Source organism: Drosophila melanogaster, chromosome 3R (assembly GCF_000001215.4).
Source record: "Drosophila melanogaster chromosome 3R".
Taxonomy (NCBI): Eukaryota; Metazoa; Arthropoda; class Insecta; order Diptera; family Drosophilidae; genus Drosophila; species Drosophila melanogaster.
Window position 1 is genome coordinate 4,251,802 of NT_033777.3, and position 27,871 is coordinate 4,279,672.

Here is a 27,871-nt window from a genome sequence, read left to right on the forward strand (position 1 = left end):
TACTGTAAGATGGTAGTATGCTTCTAATATATGGTGTTAAACGATTTCGAAACTGTGTGTCCAGAGAAATGTTTCGGATTGGGTCCCCTCTTCAGATGAACTAAATTCTATTTAATAGGTAAGTAATTTTTATATGGAACGTACATAAAAACGGAACGCATTTTCTGAATTCAATCCTACTTCATCAAATTCCTCACAATGTCTACAGGAAAAGGAAAGACGTAGGACCGGGTGTCATCATTGCAGATGGAGTTCAGTGTTTGCAAGTACCGTAGCTGCAGGGCTATGGGGTTGGTCTCCATTATGTCGGCAGCCTCCTTCAGAGCAGTTACCGCATCTCGCTCCCCCTGCGCCGCGGCCACCTTGGCCTTGGCCTCACGCATCGCCTCCTGTTCCACAGCCAGGGCGCGCTTCAGTTGATCAGGCATGAAGATCTCCTTGCTGCCGAATATATCATAACGCATTATTGATCCATTGTAAGACAAAAAGTACTTACATCTCGACCCGTTCCACGCGTATGCCCCAGGGCTCTGTGGAGTTGTACAATATACCCTCTATTTGGTTGGAGAGGTACTCCTTGGACGAGAGCAAATCCATTAGCTTGTGGGTGCCGGCCACGTTACGCAGCGTGGTCATTGCTAGCTTCTCGGTCGCCTCCTCCGGATCGTATACTTGCAGCATGGCGTCGAATGGGCTCTTGATGCTGTAGTACACCACTCCGTCGATGCTGATCGTCACCATGTCACGAGTGAGGATTTCCTGTCTATGTAGGTCAAATGACCTGGTACGTATGTCCACAACAGCGAGGTCATCAATGCAGGGCACGAGAAAGATGACGCCTGGCCCCCTCGGGGGCTTAGGGCGCAGGCGACCCAGGCGCAGGATTACCGCTCGCTCGTACTCCGACATTACCCTGAGACAGCAGAATAGGGACCACGGCAGGCAAAGGACTATCAGAATCATGGACAGCACAAACAACGTTTTCTCCGCACAAGTTGGTGGAACATTCTCACCTATGAAATCGCAAATTGCTGTAGTCCCTCGGAATATCTTAGCTTTTATTGGGGGATTTACTTGTTTTTACATTACGCTGAGGTAACAGTGATTCATCGTGGAACACGTTTACCGAGGAGCTCTGAGCAAGCAAAGCAGGGGTCGTCGGATTATTGTCCATTACATTAGATTTAGAAGATCGTGTAAGGTGACAGTGTATTCAACTACGACTATAGATAACAAAAACTCAAATACAGTTTTGATAAAAGCATTATGGGTAGTTTATGTGTGAAAAGAATCCGTTTGGGTTTTAATGGGAAGCGGAGGCTTATATGTTATATATATATATGCTTATATGCTTATATATGTCGACTATCAGATACCTGTTACTTAAGTGTTTTTTCTTTACTTTGTTGGCTTGTGCTTATCTGCAGAAAAGAAATTATACATAAATCAGAAAAAAGAAATTGTTGACTTGCGAGCATTTATTGGTTTGTTGGTTAGAGTAAAAATTTTTAAATAAATAAAATTAAAACTTTTTTAAAAATAACCAAAATATTATTCGTATATCAAAAGTAGGCAGCTTGTGGACGTTGAAGTGGGCGTTGCCCTTTTCTTGAATTAAGTACACACTGCACCTACAATCTATCGGCCTAATTTCAACGTTCTTATTTATATTATACCGAAGATAATTACATTTTAGTTATGTTATATTTTTTAGGTATTCATTTATGAGCAATTTACGTACCTACACTGAACCCGAGTAGATTGGATCTTACACTGTGCAAAATGTGCACTTCTCTTCTAAAGGAACATGCTGCCCTAATCAATAATGTATTTCCCAGAATTTGTTAGATTGAATACACTAACTCACTCGTCTAAAATTTTCGCAAGAGCCCGCTGTGTTCAGCGGGCAAACTACAAAGCTCTTGCACCAGACCGACTCCGAAATCGATTTTGGCTTCAGTGAAGACTGAACATGAAACGATCATTAGGGTACCTCGAAAACTGAGGGTCTGCGGTGCCAGACCAGCCGCTTCAGTTTATTACACCAACGGCAAGTGTTCGTGGTGCACATCCCCTTAGCACGGAGAAGACCTAGAAATCACTGCAGAAATGTGAACAAAACTCTTTGAAGTCATAATCAAAGGGCTATTTATTCCCAAGAAAGTTGGGGCTGACCGCTAGACATGAAAAATGAGTTTCGTTGCAGCCGGTGAAGAAACGATCGGTTTGAACAACCGGGCAAATATTCCGCTCTGCGGACCATTAATTAAGCTTGACATCTCGCATCACCGGAGCATCAGTGGTGCGGAGTGGAGTTTAGGAAGTGAACTTCTTTCGGCACGGCGCCGGGACACAAATGTCTTCTCCGTAGCTAGGAGTTGGGATTACGATTACGCGACGTGGGGGAGCACTACGACTACCAGCTCCGGACGCTTGTGCAATTACACTTTTAATACCACTTAATCGACGCACTGGGCAGCGGTGGTCATTCGCCAAACGCTTCGACTCGCTCCGTAATGACCGCATCGGGGAGTCGATGGACCGGAGTATCGGGGCTAACAATTAAGCGCCACAACAAAGACTCTGCTGGGGGAACCACGCTAATTGGCCATGTATTGCCAGCAACTACAAGCAAGTCTCGCCATTTAATGAGGGATGGAAGGGGCTCGAAGGTGAATGGCGAAGAAGAGCAAAAGACGACGCAAACTAAAACAAATACGATGAACATGCAACAAATGGAGGCTGCGAGCTCTTTTTGGCAGCTTTCATGCGGACCACGACTCTTTTCGGGGCTCTGCAGCGGATTTTGCTGAACTTCACCTATTAACTTTCGAGTGGCAGCGTCGAAGCTGGAATTGTGAGCTATGTATAAAAGCAGCTCGAGCGGGCAAGAAGGCATACAGTTTACTATCAACCACTAAAGAAGTCAAACCTTTAGTCCTCCCTATCCCACTCTACCAGCTCAACCAAGCCTAGAAATGAGTGGATTCATTGTAAGGCGGACGCAGGACTAATTACTTACCGGACTAATCCTTTTATTTTTGCTCATTAGGTCCTATGCCTTTGCTCCGTGGCTCTAGCCGCACCCCAGGGCTACAACTATAACCCTGGCCCGTCCGGCTTCGGTGGCATCAGCACCACCACCGGTGGAGGCTCCTTCTTCCAAGGCGCCGTCCAGGTCGCCCCCGTGCAACCGCAGGCCGTCTACCAACAGCCTGCCGCACAGACTCACCACCACCAGCAGCAGCAGGTGCAGCAGCAGCAGGCCATCGTCTCCAAGCGCTTCTTCATCCACTCCGCCCCGGAGGAGGCTGAGGATTACAAGGAACGTCACATCACCGTCGGCGTGCCCAAGCGCAACTACAACGTGGTGTTCATCAAGTCGCCGCAGCGCAACAACAGGAAGACCATCAAGATCAGCCCCGCCGCCAACGAGGAGAAGACCGTCATCTACGTGCTGAGCAAGAAGGGCGAAAGCGACTTGAACGCCGAGGTAGTGGAGCAGGCCAGCTCCACCAGCAAGCCGGAGGTCTTCTTCATCAAGTACAAGACCAACGAAGAGGCCGCCCACGCCCAGCAGCAGATCCAAGCCCAGTACGACGCTCTGGGCGGCAGTAGCCAGTTGACCGATGAGGGAGTGGCCCCAGTCACATCCGTGATTGGAGCGCTGGGTGGCAGTGACGGTCACATCGACGGCGGATCCGTTGTGGGCGCCACAGGAGCTGGTCAGATCGTCTCCACCGGCACTGCCGGATCGCACACGGGCAATGCATACCTGCCACCCAATTTCTAACTTTTGAGCTTGGTTCCCAAATCTTAGCATTGAGTCCTCTGTTACAAGTGTTGTTATTAATAAATTACGTTAATGTTGAATTTCAATGCAGTGTGGCAGTTTTTCAGGAATATTCGTTTTCGCTATTCTAAATGGCCCACTTCAATTCGCAGTTTCAATTCGTATCCCAAATTAACTCTCTAAATTACGCCACCAATGTGATTGACACAAAGTAAAATCAAGATAGCATTTTGTATTTGACTACATCAATCGCTTTAAAATTGTTTTAATCCAACGGTGGTTTTTTAGATGTAATTAATAAAATAATTTGAAAATGGAGGTATCTGTTGACAATCAACACAGTACATATGTACATACATACACAGTACATACAGCCATACAGGCATAAAAGTCCAACTTATCCATTAAAACCTTCCAAGCCTAATTATACCCGTTACTCGTAGAGTAAAAGGGTATACTCGATTCGTTGAAAAGTATGTAACAAGCAGAAGGAAGCGTTTCCGACCATATAAAGTATATATGTTTTTGATCAGGAGCCGAGTCGATCTGGCTATGTCCGTCTGTCGGTATGATCGTCTCGATCTCAGAAACTATAAAAGCTTCAGATTAAGCATAAAGATTCTAAAAACATGGACGCAGCGCAAGTTTGTTGACCCATGTTGCCTCGCACATTTTAACGCCCTAAAGCCGCCAAACAAATCACACCCATACTTTGAAACAATTTTTTCAATTTGTTCTCATTTTATTCCCCAATATCTATCGATATCCCAGAAAACTAGCTGAGTAACGGGTATCTGATAGTCGAGTAATTTAACTTTAACATTCTTTAACTAAAAGATTCTTACATTTTTTATTTTATTTGAAATAAAAACAGTTAAGAGGTTTTGGTACATCTATTAACAATTTTAAAATTAGACTGTCGTTTGTTTAGATGTTTACTTAATGAATTAATGTACTTATTAGAAAATTTTTAAAAAGGGATGAAAAAATGAACTCATGAGCTTAATAGTAATTGCAAGGGTGTTTATGCTTTGTTGTCTGTTGTCTGTTACGCAATTGTTACAACTAATATGCTTAATAAATTTTTTATCACAAGTTACGGGATCTATTTACTATAAAATGCAATGATTTCCTAGCTTAAAATAATTGGGTATTGCCGCTAGTTACCAGCAATTTTGAATATAATTCTTGGTATATTACAATTATCGTGTCAGCACTTCGGATTTAAAGCGACAATCACTGCAATTAGCCCGGGGCTTGTGCTCTGACGTTGGCATAACAAATAATTAATCAATCAATAAGACAATTAAATTATTTGAAAGGCTTATAAAACATGCGTTAGCAGCGCAATCCTTTCATGTTCTAGAAACTGGGGTCATGGGTAGGCTGTTTCAACTGCAAGAATACTGCCTACGGGCTATGGGGCATAAGGATGACATGGATAGTACCGATAGTACCGCACTCAGCTTGAAGCACATTAGCTCCCTGATCTTCGTAATATCGGCGCAGTATCCCCTGATCTCTTATGTCGCCTACAACCGCAATGACATGGAAAAGGTCACGGCATGCCTCAGCGTGGTGTTCACCAATATGTTAACGGTTATAAAAATTTCTACATTTTTGGCAAACAGAAAGGACTTTTGGGAAATGATTCACCGCTTCAGAAAAATGCATGAACAGTGTAAGTGGGCTGGCTGCTCATAATTCAAAGACAACGTTTGAAACGGCTATTTCGAGCAGCAAGTCACATTCCTAGGTACCGAGAGGGATTGGACTACGTTGCCGAAGCCAACAAACTAGCATCTTTTCTAGGAAGAGCATATTGCGTGTCCTGCGGCCTAACAGGACTCTATTTTATGCTGGGACCAATTGTGAAAATTGGGGTTTGCCGTTGGCATGGCACAACATGTGACAAGGAGTTGCCCATGCCAATGAAGTAAGAATGAATTGAGATTTCCAAGAGTTGTATTCCTTCTTCTTCTTCTTCTCCTTCCCCCGTCCTTTCTCCAGGTTTCCATTTAACGATCTGGAAAGCCCCGGATACGAAGTTTGTTTCCTCTACACCGTACTAGTCACTGTCGTCGTTGTTGCCTACGCCTCGGCAGTCGATGGCTTATTTATTTCGTTTGCCATTAATCTGCGAGCTCATTTCCAAACACTGCAGAGGCAAATTGAAAACTGGGAGTTTCCTTCATCAGAACCAGACACACAGATCAGGCTGAAATCAATCGTTGAATACCACGTGCTACTCCTATCCCTATCCAGGAAGTTACGATCGATATACACACCCACCGTTATGGGGCAGTTCGTCATAACCTCCTTGCAGGTTGGCGTTATAATATACCAACTAGTGACTGTGAGTAGAACGATTTCTTTCGAAACGATCCCTTAAAGAACGGATATTTGTCCCACTCGCATTCAGAACATGGACTCTGTCATGGATCTCTTGCTGTATGCATCGTTTTTTGGTTCAATCATGCTGCAATTATTTATCTATTGCTACGGCGGTGAAATCATCAAGGCTGAGGTGGGAATTTAAAGTAGTAGTAGTATATTCTTATGTGGCTTGATATTCTGTCTTCTAGAGTCTACAAGTCGATACTGCTGTTCGGCTCTCCAATTGGCATCTGGCTTCTCCCAAGACACGTACATCTTTGTCATTGATCATTCTTCAGTCTCAAAAGGAAGTGCTTATTAGGGCTGGCTTCTTTGTTGCATCTCTGGCTAATTTCGTTGGGGTAACCCCGATTCATTCTTATGAATATTTCAGTCGCCACTGTCTAACTTTTATCCTTGCAGATCTGTCGAACAGCCCTATCGTTGATTACCCTCATCAAATCTATTGAGTAATTAATATAACTAAATCTAATTATTTGTTCATTTATGTATATCTTTATTTCTCGCAAAAATGACTGTTTCACTGGTTACAGTTTACGTGTTGCTGTTAAATATCAGAAGATATAAGACATCTAACTTAATTAATATATATAATATATATATAATATGCATATATATATATTTATATATATATATAGTAGCATATGTGCCATAGTATAAGACCACATATACTTACACACACACATACATAACCACATAGGAACAGCCATACACAAAATCATAGAATGCCTTAGGATATAAGTCATAAAATCATGTATCCAATAAGAACCCAAATTCTGGTGACAATAACAAATCCAGCCTACCCTAATGTAAACATTAACATCCGCTGCCGAATCAGTTATTCCCACCAAAGGGTCAAAACCGCTTACGCAGCTCAAGTTCTCGGCTGATCAGTACCCATGAGTGATCCACTCAAGAAGGCACCCAATCCAACAGACATAAACATCCGCAGCCGCATTCGCGACTCCCACCAGAGGGTCAAAACTGCTAACACAGCTTTAAGGGTCAAAACTTTCCACGTAGCTCAAACTCGGCTGATCTATATCCATGCGCAATCCACTCAAGAGAGCGCCTAATTAACGTAAACATAAATGAGAGCCTATGTACGCTCAATATGAAGAAGTAAATAAGCTCAGCCAAGGGTTTGCTAAGCGTTCGCTTTGCAAATTAGATTTAGATTTTATTCATACTTCAATTGTGTAAGACGTGAATTTGTCTCCGACATTCGCTTAAGTTTTTGATCAATAAAAATACTTTTTTTTTATAAACCAACAAACCGCGAAGTTGTAATTGGCGCAGTCGGTAGGATCCGCGTGTGAACATAATCTCTTAGAGCTAATAGATTAGTTCGAGATTAATAAAGCGCAACTCGTGACGAACAAAGTTTCGCTTGTGCTTCAGTTCATACAAAGCAGATCCGCAAAAGAACTTATGTGACAAAATATTTGTGAACAGTTATCTAACTCTCGATGTTGGATACTATTAATACAAATATAAATTAAAAAACTGCAAGTGACCATTAAAGTGTGACCCACCAAAATAAATAAAAGGTGTGACTGTTACCAGGTCAGTGTTGTGTAGCCCATCTAGCATTGATTGGACTGCTACAAAGGTGTGCGAATTTTAAATAAATAAAATAAAACCCCGGTATCAATCTACCAAGTGATTCAAAGAAAAATCAACTATAGCCAACAACATGGCACAACCCAGCGAACAAATTATGATTCTATCTGAATTACATTTGAATCAGGCTTTGGGCCAGATTCGTCACATCTCAACATTTGACGGTTCCACAAGAGAACTGGCATCATTTGTGAGACGTGTGGACTTCGTGATGTCCCTATACCCGACAACAGACAAGAGGCAACATAGTGTACTCTACAGTGCCATCGAGAGGCAGCTGTCCCAACATGCACAAGAAGTATCCCAGCTACAACAGTGCAACACTTGGGCTGAACTACGATCAGTCCTCATTGATGAATTTAAAACCCAAATCCCATACGAAGAGTTGCTAAGAAGACTTTACAACACCTACTGGAGTGGTAGTATTCGTAAGTTTGTAGAAGAACTAGAAAATAAGATGTTCGAAATTTCAAGTAAATTATCATTAGAAAATAATTACACAAATACAACTCTTTATACCGCCGCAATGGCTAATACTATTAAAGATGTAATTTATAAAAGAATTCCAGACAGAATGTTCATGACATTAGCAAGATATGATATTACAACAACAACATTATTAAGACAAGTAGCACAAAGGGAAGGCCTTTACGATACAATTGTATTAAATACAGAAAAAGCTAAAGCCAAATTAAACAGTCCATCTACACTACAAAGCAGTAGTAAAAATAATGGTTCTCAGAAGAATAAAGGAAATAATAATGACCAAGGTATAAAACCTTATTATATTCAAGCACAGCAAAGTCAAAATCGAAATAATTATGCAAGTAATAATTCAAAAAAAGTTGAAAGCAACCAAGCGACATACAATGAGTTCAAACAAAAGTTAGAACAAGGTAGAGCGCAAAACGCTCTAAATTTTCAAAAACCCACATCTTATTCTACTACTAACCAGCCCCAAAAAAGGCAGCGTGAAAGTTCCAGTGGTCAGTCTAAAATGGATACCAGTGAAAATTTTCATCAACTTGCCTCGGGATCGGAATCAGAAGTAGAAGAAGAACATACCCCTTCATACAAATAACTATGAACGATATCAAACTTAAATGTTTGATTGACACAGGTTCATCAATAAATTTGATGAGTAAAAATTTTTTCAATTGTCCGATTAACTCAAAAGCTCCATTAGATGTACACACAATAAACGGTCAAATTATTTTAAAATCAAAAATTACATTAAAACCTAGTAAATTATGTCCGACAAAGCAAACATTTTATTTACATAAATTCTCAGAAAAATACGACATTTTGTTAGGCAGGGAATATTTGGAAGACTCCAAAGCAACTATATGCTATACATCAAATACAGTCACTTTAAATAAATACACATTTAAATTGCGACTTGAAGATATTAACGAAGAAGAGGAAACACCTAAAGAGAGTTTAAAAGAAAACTTATTAGATTCCCCAAATATTGAGTATGTCAATTATGTAATTGACAACGAACTCAATGAAACAAATGAATTTCGACTTGATCATCTAAACGATGAAGAGAGGAAAGCCCTCACCAGTGTCCTATACGAGTTTAGTGACATACAGTACAAAGAAGGTGAAAATTTGACCTTCACAAGTACAACTAAACATGTCATAACAACTAAACACGAAGACCCAATTTACAGACGTCCATATAAATACCCACAAAGCTTCGACGAAGAAGTCGAAAACCAAATGAAAGACATGATTCGACAAGGAATCATAAGAAAATCGAATTCTCCATATTGCTCTCCTGTTTGGGTAGTACCCAAAAAGCCAGATGCATCGGGAAAATCGAAATTTCGCATAGTCATTGACTATCGCAACCTCAACGAAATAACCGTTGATGACAAATACCCAATACCAGTAATGGATGAAATATTGGATAAGCTTGGAAATTGCCAATACTTTACAACCATTGACCTCGCAAAAGGTTTTCATCAAATACAAATGGATGAAAATTCTATAGCGAAGACAGCTTTTTCAACCAAAAATGGTCATTTTGAATATACTCGAATGCCATTTGGTTTAAAAAATGCACCCGCAACTTTTCAACGTTGCATGAATAATCTCTTAGCAGATTTAATATACAAAAACTGTCTCGTATATATGGATGACATAATTGTGTATTCCACTTCATTGGAAGAACACATAATGTCTTTGCGAAAGGTATTCTTAAAGCTCAGAGAAGCAAATTTAAAATTACAGCTAGATAAATGCGAATTCCTAAAAAAGGAAACTGAATTCCTAGGGCACATAATTACAACAGATGGTATTAAACCAAATCCCGCAAAAATTAAAGCCGTAGTGAATTTCCCTATACCAAAGTCCACTAAGGAAATAAAATCATTTCTTGGTCTTTGCGGTTTTTACCGCAAATTTATTCCAAACTTCGCTAAAATAGCAAAACCAATGACATTACGACTAAAAAAGGGCTCAATAATAAATATCAAAGATTCAGACTATTACTTAGCTTTTGAAAAATTAAAAGTGTTAATAACGTCCGATCCCATATTAATACACCCAGATTTTAAAAAGTCTTTTTCACTAACTACTGATGCTAGCAATTTTGCTATAGGCGCGGTATTATCACAAGAGCATAAACCTATATGCTATGCTAGTAGAACTCTGAACGAACATGAAGTTAATTATTCCGCAATAGAAAAGGAACTCCTTGCTATTGTTTGGGCCACTAAATACTTCAGGTCCTATTTATTTGGTAGAAAATTCGAGATCCATAGTGATCACAGGCCATTAGTTTGGCTTGATTCAATTAAAGAGCCAAACATGAAACTTCAGAGATGGAAAATCAAATTAAATGAATTTGACTATCATATCAAATATCTTCCTGGTAAAGAAAACCATGTAGCAGATGCTCTATCGAGAGTAAAAATTGAAGAAAACTTCCTAGGAGAAACCTCCAGTAACATTTCGTTACCAACACAAGCTACTATTCACAGTGCTCAAGAAGATAACCAATCTTATATTTCCTTAACGGAAAGACCAATTAATTACTACAACAGGCAGATAGAATTTATAAAAGACGATAATAATAACGTAGAAACTAAAAGATACTTTCATAAAACAAAAATTAAAATTCATTACATAGAAATGACAAATGTCCATGCCAAGGAATTAATTAAAGAATACTTATGTACCAAAAGAAGCGTAATTTTCTTTCATAACGAAATAGATTTCCTTACATTTCAAAACGCTTACATAGAAATTGTCAGTCCGAATAACATAACTAAAGTTATGAAATCAAACATCAAATTAAAAGACATTGAAACATATTCCGAATTTAAAGAAATAATTATAAAAAGTCACAGAGAACTTTTACACCCAGGAATAGAGAAACAAACTAACCTTTTTAAAGAAAAATATTATTACCCAGACTACCAAAAGTTAATACAGAACATTATTAATGAATGCGAAGTATGTAACATATCCAAAACAGAACATAGAGATACTAAACTAAGATATGAGTTAACACCAGAAACTTTTAATCCCAGAGAAAAATATGTTATAGATTTTTATTTAATCAATAATAAAACGTTCCTGTCATGCATTGACATTTATTCAAAATATGCCGCTTTGATTGAAGTCAGTAGTAGAGACTGGCTGGAAGCAAAAAGAGCTCTTCTTAAAATTTTCAATGAAATGGGAAAACCGTCCGAAATAAAGGCCGATAAAGATTCAGCTTTTATATGTTCCGCGTTACATTTATGGCTTAGGTCCGAGAATGTGAATATAAATATCACAACAAGTAAAAATGGAATTTCTGACATTGAAAGATTCCATAAAACAGTCAATGAAAAGTTAAGAATCATTAATAGTGAGTCCGACCCAGAAAATAAGATAACACAATTTGAAACTATTCTCTATGTATATAACCACAAAACTAAACACAATACAACTGGGAGAACACCAGCTGATATTTTCCTTTATGCAGGAACACCTGCATATGACACCCAAAAAGAGAAACAATCAAAAATAGATAAGTTGAATAAAGGTAGACATAGCTATGAAGTAGATACTAGATATAAACAAGCACCATTGGTAAAAAGTAAAACAACTAACCCATTTAAGAAAACAGGACACGTAGAACAAATAGATGAGAAACATTACGAAGAAACAAATAGAGGAAGAAAAGTTGAACATTATAAATCTAAATTTAAAAAACAAAAGAGAATTAATAAAAGTAAATACAATTCCAGCTCAACTCCCGAAAATCAAGTGGGGTCCGATTAAACAGTTATTCATAATAACACTTATAATATGTTTCATCCGTGCCGTCCGTGGTCAAAGCCTAGAGGTGAACCCGATACAAGCTAAAAATGGATATCTTATATTTAAAACAGGATCAATTAATATACCTATAAACTATGAATATCACTATTTGTCCGTAAACTTAACAAAGACCGAACAAACTTTTGCAAATTTAATTAAACAAGCTGAAGAATATGGTACTATAGCCCAAATCCAATATTTAACTGAAAAATTAGACAGAGAAATGAATGGAATAAGAATAATAAAACGCAATAAACGTGGTTTAATTAATATTATAGGTACCGCATATAAATACCTTTTTGGCACTTTAGATCAAAATGACAAAGAAGAATTAGAACAAAAAATATACGATCTTTCTCAACATAGTATTCAAATTAATGAATTGAATGAAGTTATAGAAGTAGTCAATAGAGGCATTGAAGTAATCAACCATTTAAGCGCAATAAGTGAAGGTGACAGAAGACTAGAACTTTTAGTATTTAACTTACAACAGTTTACCGAATACATTGAAGATATAGAACTTGGTATGCAATTAACAAGACTTGGTATTTTTAATCCCAAATTATTAAGACATGATCCATTATCACATGTAAATTCCGAAAAATTGCTAAATATAAAAACTTCTACGTGGTTAAAATCAGATGCAAATGAAATACTTATTATTTCCCATATTCCTAGAGACATTATAAAAACTGCACTTTTTAACATCGTACCATATCCAGACAAAGATAATAATATACTTATAGAAAATGTAAATGATAAATATTATATTCAAGATAATCAAGTTTACAAACAAAACTCAAGAAAACCAATAATAAACAAATGTATTACAGGAATATTAAATCAAATACCAACAGAATGCAGATATTCAAAAACACATAACAATATTGGAATAACTTATGTAGAACCAAACATAATTTTAACTTGGAAATTATCAAAAATTGTATTAAATCAAAACTGTATAATTAATAGAGAAATTATAATAGAAGGAGACAATATAATAAAAGCTTTTAATTGTTCTGTTCAAATAGAAAACATATTAATTACAAGCACAACACTAGACTACACACAAACGGTCTATATCAATAACAATGTAACAAAATTAGAACCATTATCATATCTAAATGCTAAAGAAATAATTAAAGAACACACTAATACATACAACACATTACAAATTATTACATTAACTATACTTGCTATTATAATACTTACACTTATACTATATTTTATTTATAAATATAAAGGCATTCCCAAAAAACTAATTGTTAAATATAAAAAAGAGAATCCACAACAAATAGAACAACAAAATAACACAACAACAGAAAATATAAATACAGTATTTGATACTAATCCTGTATTGTATCCTAGAATATCCGCCTGAGGACAGGCTAAATTTAAAGGATGGGGAAGTAGCATATGTGCCATAGTATAAGACCACATATACTTACACACACACATACATAACCACATAGGAACAGCCATACACAAAATCATAGAATGCCTTAGGATATAAGTCATAAAATCATGTATCCAATAAGAACCCAAATTCTGGTGACAATAACAAATCCAGCCTACCCTAATGTAAACATTAACATCCGCTGCCGAATCAGTTATTCCCACCAAAGGGTCAAAACCGCTTACGCAGCTCAAGTTCTCGGCTGATCAGTACCCATGAGTGATCCACTCAAGAAGGCACCCAATCCAACAGACATAAACATCCGCAGCCGCATTCGCGACTCCCACCAGAGGGTCAAAACTGCTAACACAGCTTTAAGGGTCAAAACTTTCCACGTAGCTCAAACTCGGCTGATCTATATCCATGCGCAATCCACTCAAGAGAGCGCCTAATTAACGTAAACATAAATGAGAGCCTATGTACGCTCAATATGAAGAAGTAAATAAGCTCAGCCAAGGGTTTGCTAAGCGTTCGCTTTGCAAATTAGATTTAGATTTTATTCATACTTCAATTGTGTAAGACGTGAATTTGTCTCCGACATTCGCTTAAGTTTTTGATCAATAAAAATACTTTTTTTTTATAAACCAACAAATATAATATAATATATGTATATTATGTATGTATATGTATATTTAAATCATTCCTTTCATAAGCAACTGCACACTGTTGTCTACGCTTAGTCAGATATAACTCGTAATACTTGTGAAACGATGCAAAGCCCATATTCCAGAATAGCGCGATCGTAAAAACAGTGGGAGAGAAATTTTCCTGATAGGACTTGACATTCTTATCGCTTCGGAAATATAATTAAGCATAGGAACTCACTCACTGAATTAAAATAAGACCTCGAATTGAGCAATGCACTGTGGTGCGAGTGTAATAAGATCATATATAAATCCGTTCTAATAATTCAACAATATAAAAACAACAAACAACCCGAGAACTTTCGGGTGTTTTTGCATTTTCAAGTAAAAATGATAAAATAGGAATGTGAGCGTTTAATTGGTTTTTAGACCGTTTATATGTGCGCGATAAAATAAAAAAGGTAAAACGGTAAAGATTGATTATTGTGATTTTGGAGAACTGTTTGTAACTGTCTGCAACAAAACGTTCTTCTAAAGTCCGGATAAATTTTTGGTTAAACACGTTGAAGAAGCATAAGTTGAAAATGTTGAAAACACACCATAAAAACATATACTGAGTTGCACTAATAGGGCATTTTTCAATACTATCTATGCTTTTCAAACGTTCATTATGATAAAAATAAATTATGTCAATGTCAGCCCACAATCATTTAATTATTGTCCACTTGGACAGAAAATCTTTTTAAATATTGTCAAAAGTAATAAAAAAGTTTTTACTAAAAATTGAAACATTCAATAAGTTATTTTAGTTATTTAATACCAGGGGATACGGAGTTTTGTGCTTACATTTCAATTGAAGTTAAATAGTTTCGTTGCCCAGTGATAGACGTATTTGAAAAGTGACTCTCTCTCGAACTACTGTGCAACGAAATCCGACATCCGTTGAGGGGTCCGATAGGCTGGCGCAAAAGCTGGGTTGCCAGTGACTTGAGCTCTGCGATGACAACCTCAAGTCTTGCAATCGGCGCATCCGTAGCGCTTATTCTGTTGATGTTGACTGGTTCAGGGCATTGCCAAGTGGGATACGTGCGGCACCTGTCGGAGCTGCGGATAAGGGAACTTGAAAAATTGTCGGTTCGTATACAGGGCTCCATCAACACCGAAAAGTATGCCTGCGAGAGCTATTTCGACTACGTCTGTAGCCGCAATCGACCCCTCTTTTCGATCATGGGTAAGTGAGGAAAGCCTGTGTTGGGGGAGTGCCTAATGCATATACCCTATCCAAGGACACATGCCGCAAATGGGCGATCTTATGCAGTTGCTGACCGAGCTGCAGAACGATCCAGAGCCATTCGAGGCTAAGCAGAAGACGCTGGACTTCTTCATCTCCTGCAACGTGCACCACGCGCTGGAAGACTGCTATCGTGAGACCTATGAGTATTTCAAGCCACTTTTCGGGTATATAGTTACAAAAAACATGCTCAATGGAGAATCCCACGAGCTGGATGACTTTCTGGGCATTTTGGACCGCTTCGTCGTCAGGTTTCAGAAGGACAGAGAGTCGAATCCCATTCTCAGCAAGCTGGCCACGTATAAGCAGAAATTTAAAACGCCGCGAGTCTACTTCCATGCTAGAGACCTGAGCCGGGAGTACAAGGACCTGCGGATCTACCGGGAGAGCTACGAACACAACGTTCGCAATCTGGAGCAGCACAGAAAACTGAATTCAACATACGAATTGGGGGTTCAGCGCACCATGCTGGATTGGAGCATGTACCTCTTTCAGAGCCGCAACAAGCCCATGTCCTACTTCTACTCCACGTTTACGGTCCATTTGTACATGATGCTTTTTAATAGTCTGGAGCGTCAGCGTGATTTCACGCGGTTTCGCGAAGATGTGGAGTGTTTAAGGCTGCCGCAGTTCGTTAATGTTCTGGATGAGGCCAGAATGCTGGCTGTGATCTACTTAAAGAGCTTCCGAGCGGCCTGGATAGACTACAGCGCCTGGATCAACTCGCCTCCACAGAACAGTGGGATATACGATCAGGAAAATGGCGTCCTTCAAAAGTACCATCTTGACAACAAGCGTATATTTTTTACTCTTTACGCTCAGAACTTCTGTGAGTTTGGGAAGGATCTGGCCGAGCATGTCTTCTATCTGGGCCTTAAACAGAACAAGGACTTTTACGACATATACTCTTGTGGATTCCAAACGGAAAACCCTATGACTTGTGTTTAAAAGATCAAGACCATTTCTACCATATATTTAGTTTACGAGATACAATAAAAGCAATAACATTCTCATAAAGGTGTACAAACCATTTGAAAAAAATGGCTTTCACTAAAAAACAAGCGAAGTTAAGATACCCAAATATCAGATACCCGTTACTCAGCTAGTGAAAGAGCAAACGAGAAATTTCTTCCATATCGATTGAAGTTGGGAAAAAAATAAAAAAAAGAAATATATAATAAAAAATTTTGAAAGCGTGGGTCATGCATACGGGCGGCTTGTGGCCAAAAACTGAAATGTAAAACAAGAGAGAATGCTTAAGTCGAGTTGCACGACTATCAGATACCCGTTACTCAGCTAGTGCGAATGCGAACGCGAAATTTCATAATTTTTCTGGGATATCGATAGATGGGGAATAAAATGAAAAACAAATTAAAAATGGCTTAAAAGTGTGGGCGTGACCGGTTTGGAAGCTTAAGGTCGTTAGAGTGGACGTGAAAAAAATTGTTTGGCTAACCGATAGAATATTACAAGACTTATAAAATTATGAAAAAAATGTAAACATTTTGCAATAGTGTGGGCGTGGCAGTTTTGGGCGGTTTTAGGGCGTTAGAGTGGGCGTGGCAAATTTTTTTGGCAAATCGATAGAAATTTACAAGTCTAATAAAATTATAAAAACATATCAAAACATTTTTCAAAATATGGGTCAACAAACTTGCGCTGCCTCTATGTCTTAAGAATCTGTATGCTTAATCTCAACCTTATAGTACCAGAGATCTCGACGTTCACACAGACGGACAGACAGACGGACCAGGCCAGATCGACTCGGCTATTGATCCTGATCAAGAATTAATATACTTTTTATGGTCGGAAAAAATTTCCTTCTATCTATAAAATACTTTTAAACGAATCTAGTATACCCTTTTACTCTACGAGAAACGGGTATAACTGTCTTACACTAGACTTTGTATTCAAATTATAAAAATGGATATAAAACTTAAAACAAAGATGAATCCGAGATCTCGGAGTTTATATTGCAATGAATCTAGTGTACACTTGTACTCTACGAGTAAATGGTATTATTCAATTTACACTAAACGAATTTCATTGATCCAAACTCTGGCCATTTTGGATATTTTCAACGATTCATAGCGACCTTAGTCTTTTGATACCTTTAGTAAAAATTTAATTTACAGCGATCTGCAGGCTTTGTTGGTAAAACTGTAGGCCATTGTGGGGTTTCAAGCGAAATACTAAATACACCTTAAGATTAATGTCGTTATTGGATGACTTAGTCACGTGGGCTTTAATCATGAACCGTGCCAGAGTCCTTTTCTTCTTTGAAATCCACCACTGTTCCTCAAACTTCTTTGGTGTACCTCGTTATTGCAGTCACTGCGTCTGCGGTCGCGACTGATTTCTCCAGCCTAAACTTTTGCACCTCGTCAAAGTAATCCTTTGCCTCCTGTCTGTGATAAAGTTTCGCCAAGTCAGTGCAAGTTTTGCCAACACCATCCAAAGCCGCCAAGTCTGCGCCGTGCGTAACAAGGACTTTGATGAGCTCCATGCTAGCGTTCATAACCACTGCAAGCAAGGTGCGAATTTAAATTCGATTTAAGCAGTTTCAGTCCTTCTAGTCCTACCTGCGCGCATAAGAAGGGTCCAGCCGCAGACGTCTCTGGCCTCAGCATTCGCTCCCGCTTCGAGAGCGAACTTGACTATTTCCAGTTGATTGGCATCAACGGCGCAGTGGGCGGGAGTCATGCCGTTACTGTCCGTCGCCTCCAGGCGGGCCTTCTTGTTCAGCAGAATGCGAGCGGACGGCAGGTGACCGTAGTAAAAAGCCAGCTGTGAGGTTTAAAACTCGTTAATAACTGGCAATTTAGACTAGTGCGGTCACCAACGTGCAGCGGGGTCCGGCCGCTTCCCGGATCTCCAATGTGGACGCTGCAACCGGCCGAGAGCAGCAAGTCAATGATGCACATCTCGCCCTGAATAATGGCATTGGCAAGTGGCAGGAATCCGTTGGAAGCCGGATATTCCATTAGGCTCGGGCGACGACGCAGCATTCTTTTAACAAGGAATTGCTGCCCTTTTCTTATGGCTCGGCTTAAGCAGTGTGTAGATGGGAGTGCTGCAGCCGTGCAAGCCTAATGTTTTAGAAAGGGGAATTGTTATTGCGGACGATCCCATTGATATGAAACAACCAGAACGTAACAGTCGACTTTTTGGACTATCAGATACACCTAGCTAATAAAATGTAGCCTTATTAATTTAACATTTTGTTGACTTAGCGATACAAATTAACAAAATACAAAAATATCTCATATATTTTAAAATTTTGGACGTGTCAGCTTTTGGGAGCTGGGAGTTTGGGCGAGGTAGTTTTGGGCGGCCGTTGTGGCCGTTGCAACATGGGTGAACAAAATTGCTCTGCGTCTATGTCTTTAGAATCTGCATGGTGAATCTCAACATTCTAGCTTCTTTTATATATACAAGTTATATATAGTTCTCGACGTTCATGCGGACGGACGGACATGACAGAAGCGACAAGGCTATTGAGCCTGATCCAGAATATATGTATAAATTATCATTTTAGTAGATTTTCCATATATTTATTAGCGTAAGTTTATTAATTACAATAGGGCTTGCGCGGTCTGCACTTAATGAGACGAATAGTAAGTACGTGGCGATGACCGACGCTTCTAATCTTCCAAAATCGACTGACTTAAGTATAGCAAGAGTTCTTATCTCTAAAGCTTAACAAGTTACAGTTTCTTATAGGTAAAGCTCGATCTATAGATGGGAAAAGCACTTGAGGCTTACGACTATATTTCGGGTGTTTTGTGATTGTGTTAACTCCTCCCCTTCTAAGACGAAGGCTGTCCACAGACTTTTTACAATTGGCAAATCTATTTGAAAGCGGATCTTACGGGTAACATTGGTTGTGCACTAAGTTCCCATACTGCCAACCTGGTACTGCGTTAAACCATCGAAGGGAAGGCAGCTCTGCGTGTCTGGATGATCCGAGAAGTTCGTAAATGCTGCTGATTCTCCATGTCATGGGTTCGCAACAAGGTTCTGGAGATGATCGTAGCGAACTTGGAAAAAATCTTTATTGTAACCGTCGACTTGTTGACGACGATGATGCTGATGTTGGTTGAACTAGTTGACCATCAAAACGTATGTGTTGAACGCACTCTGGTTGGCGTCTGATGGCAGATATTATTCAGTTCGTCGTTTCAGTACCCAGGCGCAGAAATAGTTGCCGCATCTTTACGTCTTTAGCAGATACTACGTTGATAGATCTTAATTCCCTCTTCTACTCTTCTCATCTACTTAAGAGGTAGTTACAGTTTTAATACTAAAGTTTTGACAATAATTAAGTATAACAATTATAATTTTATAATAAAGTTCATTCAGATATTTTTGATATTAAAGTATGTAGTAAAACGCTTATTGATTGCAAGTATTGATTTTCCTATTTAGTTGAACAGAATCAGGAAAGGGTATTGATAACATTAGTGTTTTATTTTTTTTTTAATCGGGAATTTGAAATCTAATTAGAGTGAGTGCGCTATACTGTTATTATGCCGTTTTGGTAATGCATTTATTTTCTATGGTAGTTTCAGGAAATATTTGTGGTTGCGTGGACTTTAAGTTTTCAAATCATTCGGGTCTAGCATTTCATCACATACCTTTAAAATTTTCTAAAGAGGATGAAGCGGAAATAATACAAAATGTTTAAAGATTAAATAAGAAGGATTTGACAAATATTTAATTGAAAAATGTTTGCAAACTCTTTTACTAGTGTTCAGATTTCACGTTTGTATTTTGCTAACTTGGCGATGGTCACAAAAGGAAAAGAAATACTAAACCTAGCGTAGATTATCTTTATGAACGACCCTCCCTTTTATGAGGACCGTTGTCCCGAGGTCTGCTTCGATTAGTTCTTCCCTATACCGTGGGGTTAGTTTATTTCCCAAGCGATTGTTTTGTTTTACCATGACGGTTTCTCCCACCTCAAAGGTTCTGTCTCGTCTTGTTACATTTTCTCTTCTTAGCTGTTTTTCCTGAGCTTCGTTAACCATTTCTACTATCTCGTTAGCCAATTCGGGAGGAGTTGAATGAATAATGTCGATCGGTCTTCTATTGGTGACTGAGTGCACCGTCTTATTGTATTCTATTGTTGCCTGAAGAATAAGGTTGACTGTATCATTCATTCCACTGTCAAGTTTCAGGCATCGAGCTATTTCTAAAAGCGTGCTGTGAAACCTTTCAACCTGTCCGTTTGAGGTACTATGAAGTGGAGGTGCGTTCGCTATGTCAACATTAAAACGATTTTTCAAAAGTGACTTGATTGACTCGGAATTTATGGACGGTTCATTGTCACAAAATATTGTCTTTGAATGGGGAAAAAAGTTCATTAGTTGCATAATTGCAGGTTCTAAATCAGTTATCGTTCGAGAGCCGATTGGTTGCACAATAGCGAATTTGGAAAATTTGTCAATACATGTCAAAAAGTAATTCCTGTCCGTAGAAAATATATCAATATGCAATGTCTCGCCTACATGTGACGGAATAGGTGTTCTCCCGAGGATTTGCCTTTGCGGATGGCGGTCGTATTTGGCTTTTTGACAAACCAAGCAGTTAGAAACAAAGGTAGCGGCTATTTGTGACATTTTAGGGAAAAAGTAGTATTGAAGAATTTGTTTTACATTCTCCTGTGCTGCCCTATGCGCTCTGTTGTGCTCCAAAGACACTATTTCCCGTTGCTCAGTTTGATTAAAAATGTCGCTGACCATTTTCATAGTGTGTCGGAAGGTTGTTGCTGGAAAGTCATTTACAAGACTGTTTTGAATGAAAGCTAGTACAGGTAATTCGCAGTGTATCGCATTCACTACATCCGGCTTAACCACATCACGAATTCTTCCGATTAAGGTCTCTTTGTCTAGAAACTGTATTAGATGCCTTGTCTTGCTTCCGAAAATAACAAAAGTTCGAGTTGAGTCTGCGGTGCCCTCATCTATCACAATTTGGTTTCTAAAACAGTTAACCGGCTTGTCGATAGTTTCGATTGTAAAAGTCAATGAAATTTCGCTATGTATTGTTGCAATGTCTGACTGGGGTTCGTCCTCTAGGACATGAATAGCCTGCCTGGATAGTGCATCGGCAACATAGTTCTCCTTGCCAGGTTTATAGAAAATTTTAGCATTATGTTCGTCTATAAACGCCTTCCATCTCTTGATTTTTGCATTTGGATTCCTATCTGACACGGCGTATGTTAACGGCTGGTGATCTGTAAAAATGTTTAAGTTTTTGACACCATATAGATAGTTCCTAAGAGACTTTAAAGCCCAAACGATGGCCAAAAGTTCTCGTTCATTTGTTGCGAAATTAAGTTCTCTATCCTGTAAAGTTCTCGAAATCATTGTAACAGGCTTGCCATCCTGTGATAAGACTGCCCCCAGGCCAAAAGCCGAAGCGTCTGTTGTTAAGTCAAAGGCTTTTCTATAATCGGGATACAATAACATTACATTTTCGGAGACAAGAACATTTTTAAGCTTCTCAAAAGCAGAACATTGTCTTTCATCGAAAGAAATTGGTATCTTTTTAGACTGGCTTGCGGAAACCTTTCCGTTTTCACCCTTCAGAATGTCAGTGAGTGGTCTAGCAATAGAGGCGAAGTCCTTAATAAAGCAGCGGTAATAACTTGCTAGCCCTAAAAACGATCGAACACTAAACAGATTAGTAGGTTGATTATATTTCTGAATAGCCTCTACTTTGCTAGGACTGGTTGTGATACCTCCACTTGACACCATGAATCCGAGATACTCGACGCTTTCCTTGAAGAAAAACGATTTCTCTTTAGAAACCCTCATGTTTGCCCCAGACAGTCTGTCTAGTACCCAAGCAACGTCGTTTACGTGGTCCTCAATTCCGTTTGAAAATATTATTACGTCATCAACGTAAACGTAACATGACTTTCCTATACGGTCCCTAAGAACATCATCAATAGCACGTTGAAAAATACTTGGGGCATTTTTCAAGCCAAACGGCAAACGGCAAAACTCGTATTTTCCATTTCCTACTGAAAAGGCAGTTTTCTCTCTATCCTTTTCTGCGAGCAGAATTTGGTGAAACCCCGATTTAAGGTCAAGGGTTGTAAAGAATCTGGCTTTTCCCAAATTTGACAAGATGGATACTACGTTTGGTATAGGGTACTTGTCGTCGATTGTTTTTAAATTTAGTTTTCTAAAATCTATAACCAACCTTTTCTTAGTATTTCCCTCTTCATCTGTACCTTTTTTATCGACTACCCAAACCGGATTGTTGTAAGGTGACGACGAGGGCCTGATAATTCCGTCCTTTAACAAAGCATGTGTCTCCTTATTCACAAAATCCGATACGCCCATGGGGTACGGATAGAGTTTTGAGTAAATGGGTTGGTCGTCCTCAGTACGTATTGTGGCAACAATGTTGGTATTATACGGCAGTGCTTCTTCCGGTTCCGCAAAGACGGCCAATCGGTTTCGAAGCATTGTATGGAATTTATTAGATATCTGATTTGGAACCACAATATTCTCTATGTTGGTGAAATTTACGCTGTCACATCTCAAAAACTGAATAGATTCCACTTCATTGTTGATATTCAACGTTTTGTTCTTAAAATCTAACGTTGCATTTCCCTGTTTCAAAAGGTCAAGTCCTATTATTGCGTCAAAACTAGAGAGACTTGGAAGAATAAAGAATTGAACAGATGTGTTAAATAGCTTAATAAAGCATTTCTGTTTGACGGTGTTGCAACCATGAAGCGATTTTACCGTGAATTTATTTTGTACCGGCATTATGTTTTTTAATTCAGGGAGGGGCTGTATGTAATTTTTCGAAGCCCCGGTGTCAATCAAAAGTTTTATGGTTCTCCCTGCTATCTCTCTTTCTATGTACGGTAGCAGGGATTTGTGGCTAAAAAATGAACATGATCGTAATTCACTAGTTCGTCCTCATAATCATCAACCTCCGCTTCTGCCTCCTTTTGATAACCGTCTGTATCTTCCTCACATTGACCTTTCTCATGAGGTAAGTAGTTGATCCTCTGCTGTTTTGGCCCTGTAAACCTTGCACTGCCACTCGTTGGTCTTTTTGATGCTTGCGCATACCCAAAATGTCCCTGAGCCTGACTTGTGTTTTGCTGTTGGGGTTGCGATGCGAATTGATTTTGTGTTCGAAATGAATTTTGTTGTTGGGATGGCCAAGAATATTGTTGTTGAGATGGCCAAGAATTTTGCTGTTGGGATGGCCAAATATTTCCCTGAGTCGGAAATGGAGTTTGTCCAAAATTTCCAGTTCTTCTAGATCGCATGGATACATCAGGATTTGTTAACTGGACTGGATCTTGTCTTTCCTGGTTATCATAAGTATGCACCTGACGCTTGCTAAAATATGGGTTTTTAGTTTGCATGGGCATGATTGAGTTTCTATCCTTATCGCTGTGCCTTTGTTCGATTTTCTGACCCCTGTCTCCAATATTTTTAGAATAAATAAGGGCGAATTGGTAACGCTCATGGTTCGACTCGACCTCTTGCGCTAAAGCGAGAGCAGTTGGTAAATCTTTTGGACCTTTTGCAAAAAGAATGTCGCTCAACGATTTCTTAGCTCCGGTTACAAATACACGTAACGCGTCCGTCCTGTACTTTTCATTCAGTGACATCGCCAAGGCACTATCAAATGTCATTATTGTCTTGTTGGTAAGTAGGGTCAGTTTTTTCTCGACTTCATCGTAGAATTCAGTAAGAGTCATGTCTCCCTGTCGCAAAGTTGATAGCTCTTGTTCGATTAGATAGATCGGCCTTTTGTCAGAATATGTGAAATCAAGACGGCTGATCATTGCTTTGAAATGTAACGGAGTATTAAAAGAAGCCAATACTGTATTCGCTGGACCTTTTATTTTATTTCGCATAATACCAAGAGCTTGGTAAAATGTTGAACTTCCCTCGTAATCTTTGAAAACTTTAAAAGCGACATGAGCCGCTTTTCTCCACGACACATATGTTTCACTTTTGCCATCAAAATCTGGCAGAGATTTAATTATATCTAGAGGCTCGCTACAGACAACACCTGGTCTAATTTCAGCATCTACATAAGTTTCCACCTCTGGGGTGTTCACTGTTAATTTCCCGATTCGCTCATTCATCTCCTGCAATTGCTTTTCAAATGATTGTTTTTGGACTGCGAGCGCACCGGCAACAGCACTCTCTACGATCGCTTTTAACTGAGCTTCAAATTCCATTTCGCTAGTTGTCTTTGTTTTTGACCACCAATTATCTGATGACTTATTATTTTTTTCTGCACTGTTTTGCCTACTTGCCTGGTGCGCTGACCATTTATTTAAGCTTGACACTAGGTTGTCTAAAAGGTTATCACTGTCACTCATGTATTTTTATTATCAATACTCTTTGCATAGGTTATAATATAATAATAATAATAATATTTTTAATTCGTTCAATAAGCGTTATACTTACAATATAATAATAGTGATTAACAAACAATTTTAAGGTAGATGGTCTTAGTAATTAATATTATATTTTATGTAATCACGAAATTTTTATTTCTTAGGTTAGAGTTAATTAGCCAAAGCCGCTGATTTTGTCTCCGGATCCTCCTTTTGTTATTTATTTATAATTATTCAGTTATCGTAGGTTTTTATATCCGTTTGGGCGCCAATTATCATTTTAGTAGATTTTCCATATATTTATTAGCGTAAGTTTATTAATTACAATAGGGCTTGCGCGGTCTGCACTTAATGAGACGAATAGTAAGTACGTGGCGATGACCGACGCTTCTAATCTTCCAAAATCGACTGACTTAAGTATAGCAAGAGTTCTTATCTCTAAAGCTTAACAAGTTACAGTTTCTTATAGGTAAAGCTCGATCTATAGATGGGAAAAGCACTTGAGGCTTACGACTATATTTCGGGTGTTTTGTGATTGTGTTAACTTATACACTTGATATGGTCGGTCGATACGCTTCTTACTGCCTTGAACATACTTTTCAAGGAGTAAAAACGAAAGAAAAAGCCATTTAAGCTACTGTCAAAATATAAATTAAATGAATATTTCGAACCAGCAGAACCAGAAATTTGTAGAAAATATGTATATATGTACGTTTGATTGTGCATAGTTTCATGTTTGGAAGCAGAACGTTTTTGATAAATCGATTTAATAATATTAATAATGTTTACAACTATTTCAGGTGAGATAGCCAAAGGCACATAACAATGTCCATCCTTAGAAACTGTCAGCGCTTTTATGCGTAGTCGGTATCCGAAGTTTTCTTCCAGATTTGTAACTGTTATGGGAGAACTGGAAGTCCAATCCAACTGTAACCAGCCAAGTCTTTTATGGAACTTATCAATACAGTATACCGAGGCATTTTTTAATAAAGACCAATGAAGTTGAACGCTGTTAACGGTAGGATTGGAAATTCGCGACACGAAATCGGGCCACAAGAGTTTATACTCTTCTTGGGTTAATTTATCGTCAAGCTCATCTTCGCTTTGGTTTGACTTATTTTCCAAAGTGCTGCACATCGGGCAACGTTGAGGTTTAAACAAAAAAATTCCCCTAACCTTAGCGATAATAATAAACGAAGCAACGCCATGGTTACCAAAAAATCGAACTCAGAACTGTTAAGCCAATATCAGCTTGAAGTCGATTTATAAGGTTATCAATAGAAGTTTGCGCATGTTTGCTTGCAAATGTTGCCACGCCCACTGTAACTTCCACAAACCAGGCAAGGCTACCACTCCCAAACTTTTTCCAAATGTTTAGAAATTTTTTCATAGTTTTATAAGCTCTGAAATTTCTTGTTACCACCCCCATTTAAACGCCCACAAACCGCCCCAAACTACCATTTTAAAATTTTGTTTATTTTTTACTCGTTTTATTCCCAAATATCTATCGAAAAGCCAGACCCAGACAAATAATGTAATTTAGCGTTGCCAGCACCCAACTCCTTGCTGGTAATTACGACTAGTAAGTAAAAAGTCCTTGTAACAAAAGAAACTATTCCGCCTTGCAGAGGCGTGTGTGCCAACCTAACGACCCTTTGAGATACGTTTTCTTGTCGGCAATGATTCCGGAATTTCCGGAATTCCGGACAGTTATCTACCCTGCACAATGAGCAACTCATCGACCGCCATGGAGGCATGGGCGCCGGGCCACAGAGATAGGAGTATCTCGATTTCAGTCGAGTCTCGGCTGACATATCAAACACAAAGACTGGCACAAGCACATGCGGAAAATTATCATTTGTCAAAATCACAACATGAAACCGTTTTAAATTTAGCCACTCTGCAGCTAGACGCTAAAGCCGCCGCATCCCTCAGCTTAAGCCCGCACGCCGTCCTGCGGCAGCCGCCTTGTGCTTTTGCAGGCCCGAAATGACAATGTCTGTGGCTGAAGCTGAAACTGGGAAAATTTGAGTTGTCATCTTTGCGAATTCTCATTGATTGAAAACGACCGTACCAACCATCAAGGCGGCAGTTCTGGCTGCTTTGGACGGCGGGTTTTCAATATCATTATTTGTGACGGGGGACTTATAACTTCAATTTACAAATGCCAATTGAAAATACCTAGAAGAAAAGCAATTGTAAATTTCGCGGCGGCGGGGACACGGCCTCAGCAATACCGTTAGTGTGGGCGTGGCAAAAAAATGTTTAGGATGCCGATAGAAATTAGAAAGACATTATAAAATCAAAAAATCTCTACCCAACATTAAAAAGTGCGGGTATGGCAGTTTGGGCGGATTTTGTGCATTAGAGCCGGCGTGGTAAAAAGTATTTCGGCAAATCGATTGCAAAAAAGACTACAACAAAATTAAAAAAATATGAAAACATTTCCAAAAGTTGTGGGCATGGCAGTTTTGGGTGGATGGTGAGCGTTAGATTGGGCGTGACCACATTTAGAATGAATGGAATTTTCATGTCCAATCTCAACTCTTTAACTTTAATAGTTCCTGACTTTGCTGATCACAAATATTTATACTTTACGCTTCCCTTTACCTGTTGCATACTTTTCAACGAAGATAGTACACCATTTAACGAGTATAACAAGTTGTTAAATCATCCGCACTTATTAATTGTGAGCATATTTGTATAATTCCTATAATGGTATAGACATACTGTTGTAATTAATAAACAACAGTCGAAGAACTCTACTACTAATCTACTAATGATACTTTTAATCACCTAAACGTATCAGTCTATGAAAAAAGAAGCCATATAAATTATCGCGGCTGAACTAAATGCTGCTAAAAATGTCCAGGCGAACGGGTCTCCTGGCTGTCATTACCTCTTAAAAAAGCTGGAGCAGTGAGCAAAATGTGGCCAATTTTCCTCACGTCGTCTGATGATACGGGAGGCGAATGTGCGAAATACGCCTGAAAAAAATAATCATAACTGGGCAAAT

At 38.8% G+C, this 27,871-nt stretch overlaps 5 protein-coding genes across 7 annotated transcripts, besides 8 other annotated features; 3 read left to right on the forward strand and 2 right to left on the reverse strand.

The window, feature by feature from the left end:
• Positions 1-92: 92 nt before the first annotated feature.
• Positions 93-1,242, reverse strand: CG14644 (uncharacterized protein). 2 transcript variants are annotated; one of them, NM_141188.5, is made up of 3 exons: positions 1,075-1,242; positions 497-1,013; positions 93-441 (listed from the first exon to the last, which is right to left on the reverse strand). In NM_141188.5, exons 1-3 carry the CDS (start codon positions 1,172-1,174, stop codon positions 177-179), a joined length of 882 nt encoding a protein of 293 aa, NP_649445.3. In that variant the 5' UTR covers positions 1,175-1,242; the 3' UTR covers positions 93-176. The 2 variants fall into 2 exon arrangements, with proteins under 2 accessions (NP_649445.3, NP_001262246.1); NM_001275317.1 differs by having other exon boundaries at positions 497-913; positions 1,014-1,242.
• Positions 1,243-2,906: 1,664 nt separating this feature from the next.
• On the forward strand, positions 2,907-4,032 carry TwdlV (TweedleV). The gene is made up of 2 exons (NM_141189.2): positions 2,907-2,993; positions 3,053-4,032. Exons 1-2 carry the CDS (start codon positions 2,979-2,981, stop codon positions 3,791-3,793), a joined length of 756 nt encoding a protein of 251 aa, NP_649446.1. The 5' UTR covers positions 2,907-2,978; the 3' UTR covers positions 3,794-4,032.
• Positions 4,033-4,217: 185 nt separating this feature from the next.
• Positions 4,218-4,621: a mobile genetic element.
• A 549-nt stretch (positions 4,622-5,170) lies between these two features.
• On the forward strand, positions 5,171-6,643 carry Or82a (Odorant receptor 82a; the record flags this gene model as incomplete). Its single annotated transcript, NM_164323.1, has 6 exons — positions 5,171-5,474; positions 5,531-5,729; positions 5,804-6,149; positions 6,216-6,320; positions 6,379-6,531; positions 6,593-6,643. 6 exons carry the CDS (start codon positions 5,171-5,173, stop codon positions 6,641-6,643), a joined length of 1,158 nt encoding a protein of 385 aa, NP_730794.1.
• Positions 6,644-6,826: 183 nt separating this feature from the next.
• Positions 6,827-14,181: a mobile genetic element.
• Positions 14,182-14,864: 683 nt separating this feature from the next.
• Positions 14,865-14,922: a mobile genetic element.
• A 46-nt stretch (positions 14,923-14,968) lies between these two features.
• On the forward strand, positions 14,969-16,515 carry CG1092 (uncharacterized protein). 2 transcript variants are annotated; one of them, NM_164325.3, is made up of 2 exons: positions 14,969-15,404; positions 15,460-16,515. In NM_164325.3, the coding sequence occupies exons 1-2, from the start codon at positions 15,173-15,175 to the stop codon at positions 16,410-16,412; spliced, it is 1,185 nt and encodes a 394-aa protein (NP_730797.2). In that variant the 5' UTR covers positions 14,969-15,172; the 3' UTR covers positions 16,413-16,515. The 2 variants fall into 2 exon arrangements, with proteins under 2 accessions (NP_730797.2, NP_649447.5); NM_141190.3 differs by having other exon boundaries at positions 15,151-15,404.
• Positions 16,516-16,529: 14 nt separating this feature from the next.
• Positions 16,530-16,572: a mobile genetic element.
• A 136-nt stretch (positions 16,573-16,708) lies between these two features.
• Positions 16,709-17,320: a mobile genetic element.
• A 99-nt stretch (positions 17,321-17,419) lies between these two features.
• Positions 17,420-26,127, reverse strand: flip (flippy). Its single transcript, NM_001104202.2, has 4 exons — positions 25,645-26,127; positions 18,308-18,553; positions 18,047-18,251; positions 17,420-17,987 (listed from the first exon to the last, which is right to left on the reverse strand). The coding sequence occupies exons 1-4, from the start codon at positions 25,990-25,992 to the stop codon at positions 17,764-17,766; spliced, it is 1,023 nt and encodes a 340-aa protein (NP_001097672.1). The 5' UTR covers positions 25,993-26,127; the 3' UTR covers positions 17,420-17,763.
• Positions 18,857-18,987: a mobile genetic element.
• Positions 18,989-25,401: a mobile genetic element.
• A 1,032-nt stretch (positions 26,128-27,159) lies between the features above and the next one.
• Positions 27,160-27,423: a mobile genetic element.
• Between the last annotated feature and the right edge of the window lie 448 nt (positions 27,424-27,871).

Excerpts from the sequence above, each read along its gene's own strand:
- CG14644 (NM_141188.5), bottom strand. The coding sequence starts at position 1,174 with ATGGACAATAATCCGACGACCCCTGCTTTGCTTGCTCAGAGCTCCTCG. Across the intron at positions 1,014-1,074 it reads TCAGCGTAATGTAAAAACAA|GTGAGAATGTTCCACCAACT; the intron begins GTAAATCCCCCA and ends GCGATTTCATAG. Across the intron at positions 442-496 it reads CGCGTGGAACGGGTCGAGAT|CAAGGAGATCTTCATGCCTG; the intron begins GTAAGTACTTTT and ends TATATTCGGCAG.
- CG1092 (NM_164325.3), top strand. The coding sequence starts at position 15,173 with ATGACAACCTCAAGTCTTGCAATCGGCGCATCCGTAGCGCTTATTCTG. Across the intron at positions 15,405-15,459 it reads ACCCCTCTTTTCGATCATGG|GACACATGCCGCAAATGGGC; the intron begins GTAAGTGAGGAA and ends ACCCTATCCAAG.
- flip (NM_001104202.2), bottom strand. The coding sequence starts at position 25,992 with ATGTGCAGCACTTTGGAAAATAAGTCAAACCAAAGCGAAGATGAGCTT. Across the intron at positions 18,554-25,644 it reads CTATCTCACCTGAAATAGTT|GCTTGCACGGCTGCAGCACT; the intron begins GTAAACATTATT and ends CTAAAACATTAG. Across the intron at positions 17,988-18,046 it reads GACCCTTCTTATGCGCGCAG|TGGTTATGAACGCTAGCATG; the intron begins GTAGGACTAGAA and ends CCTTGCTTGCAG.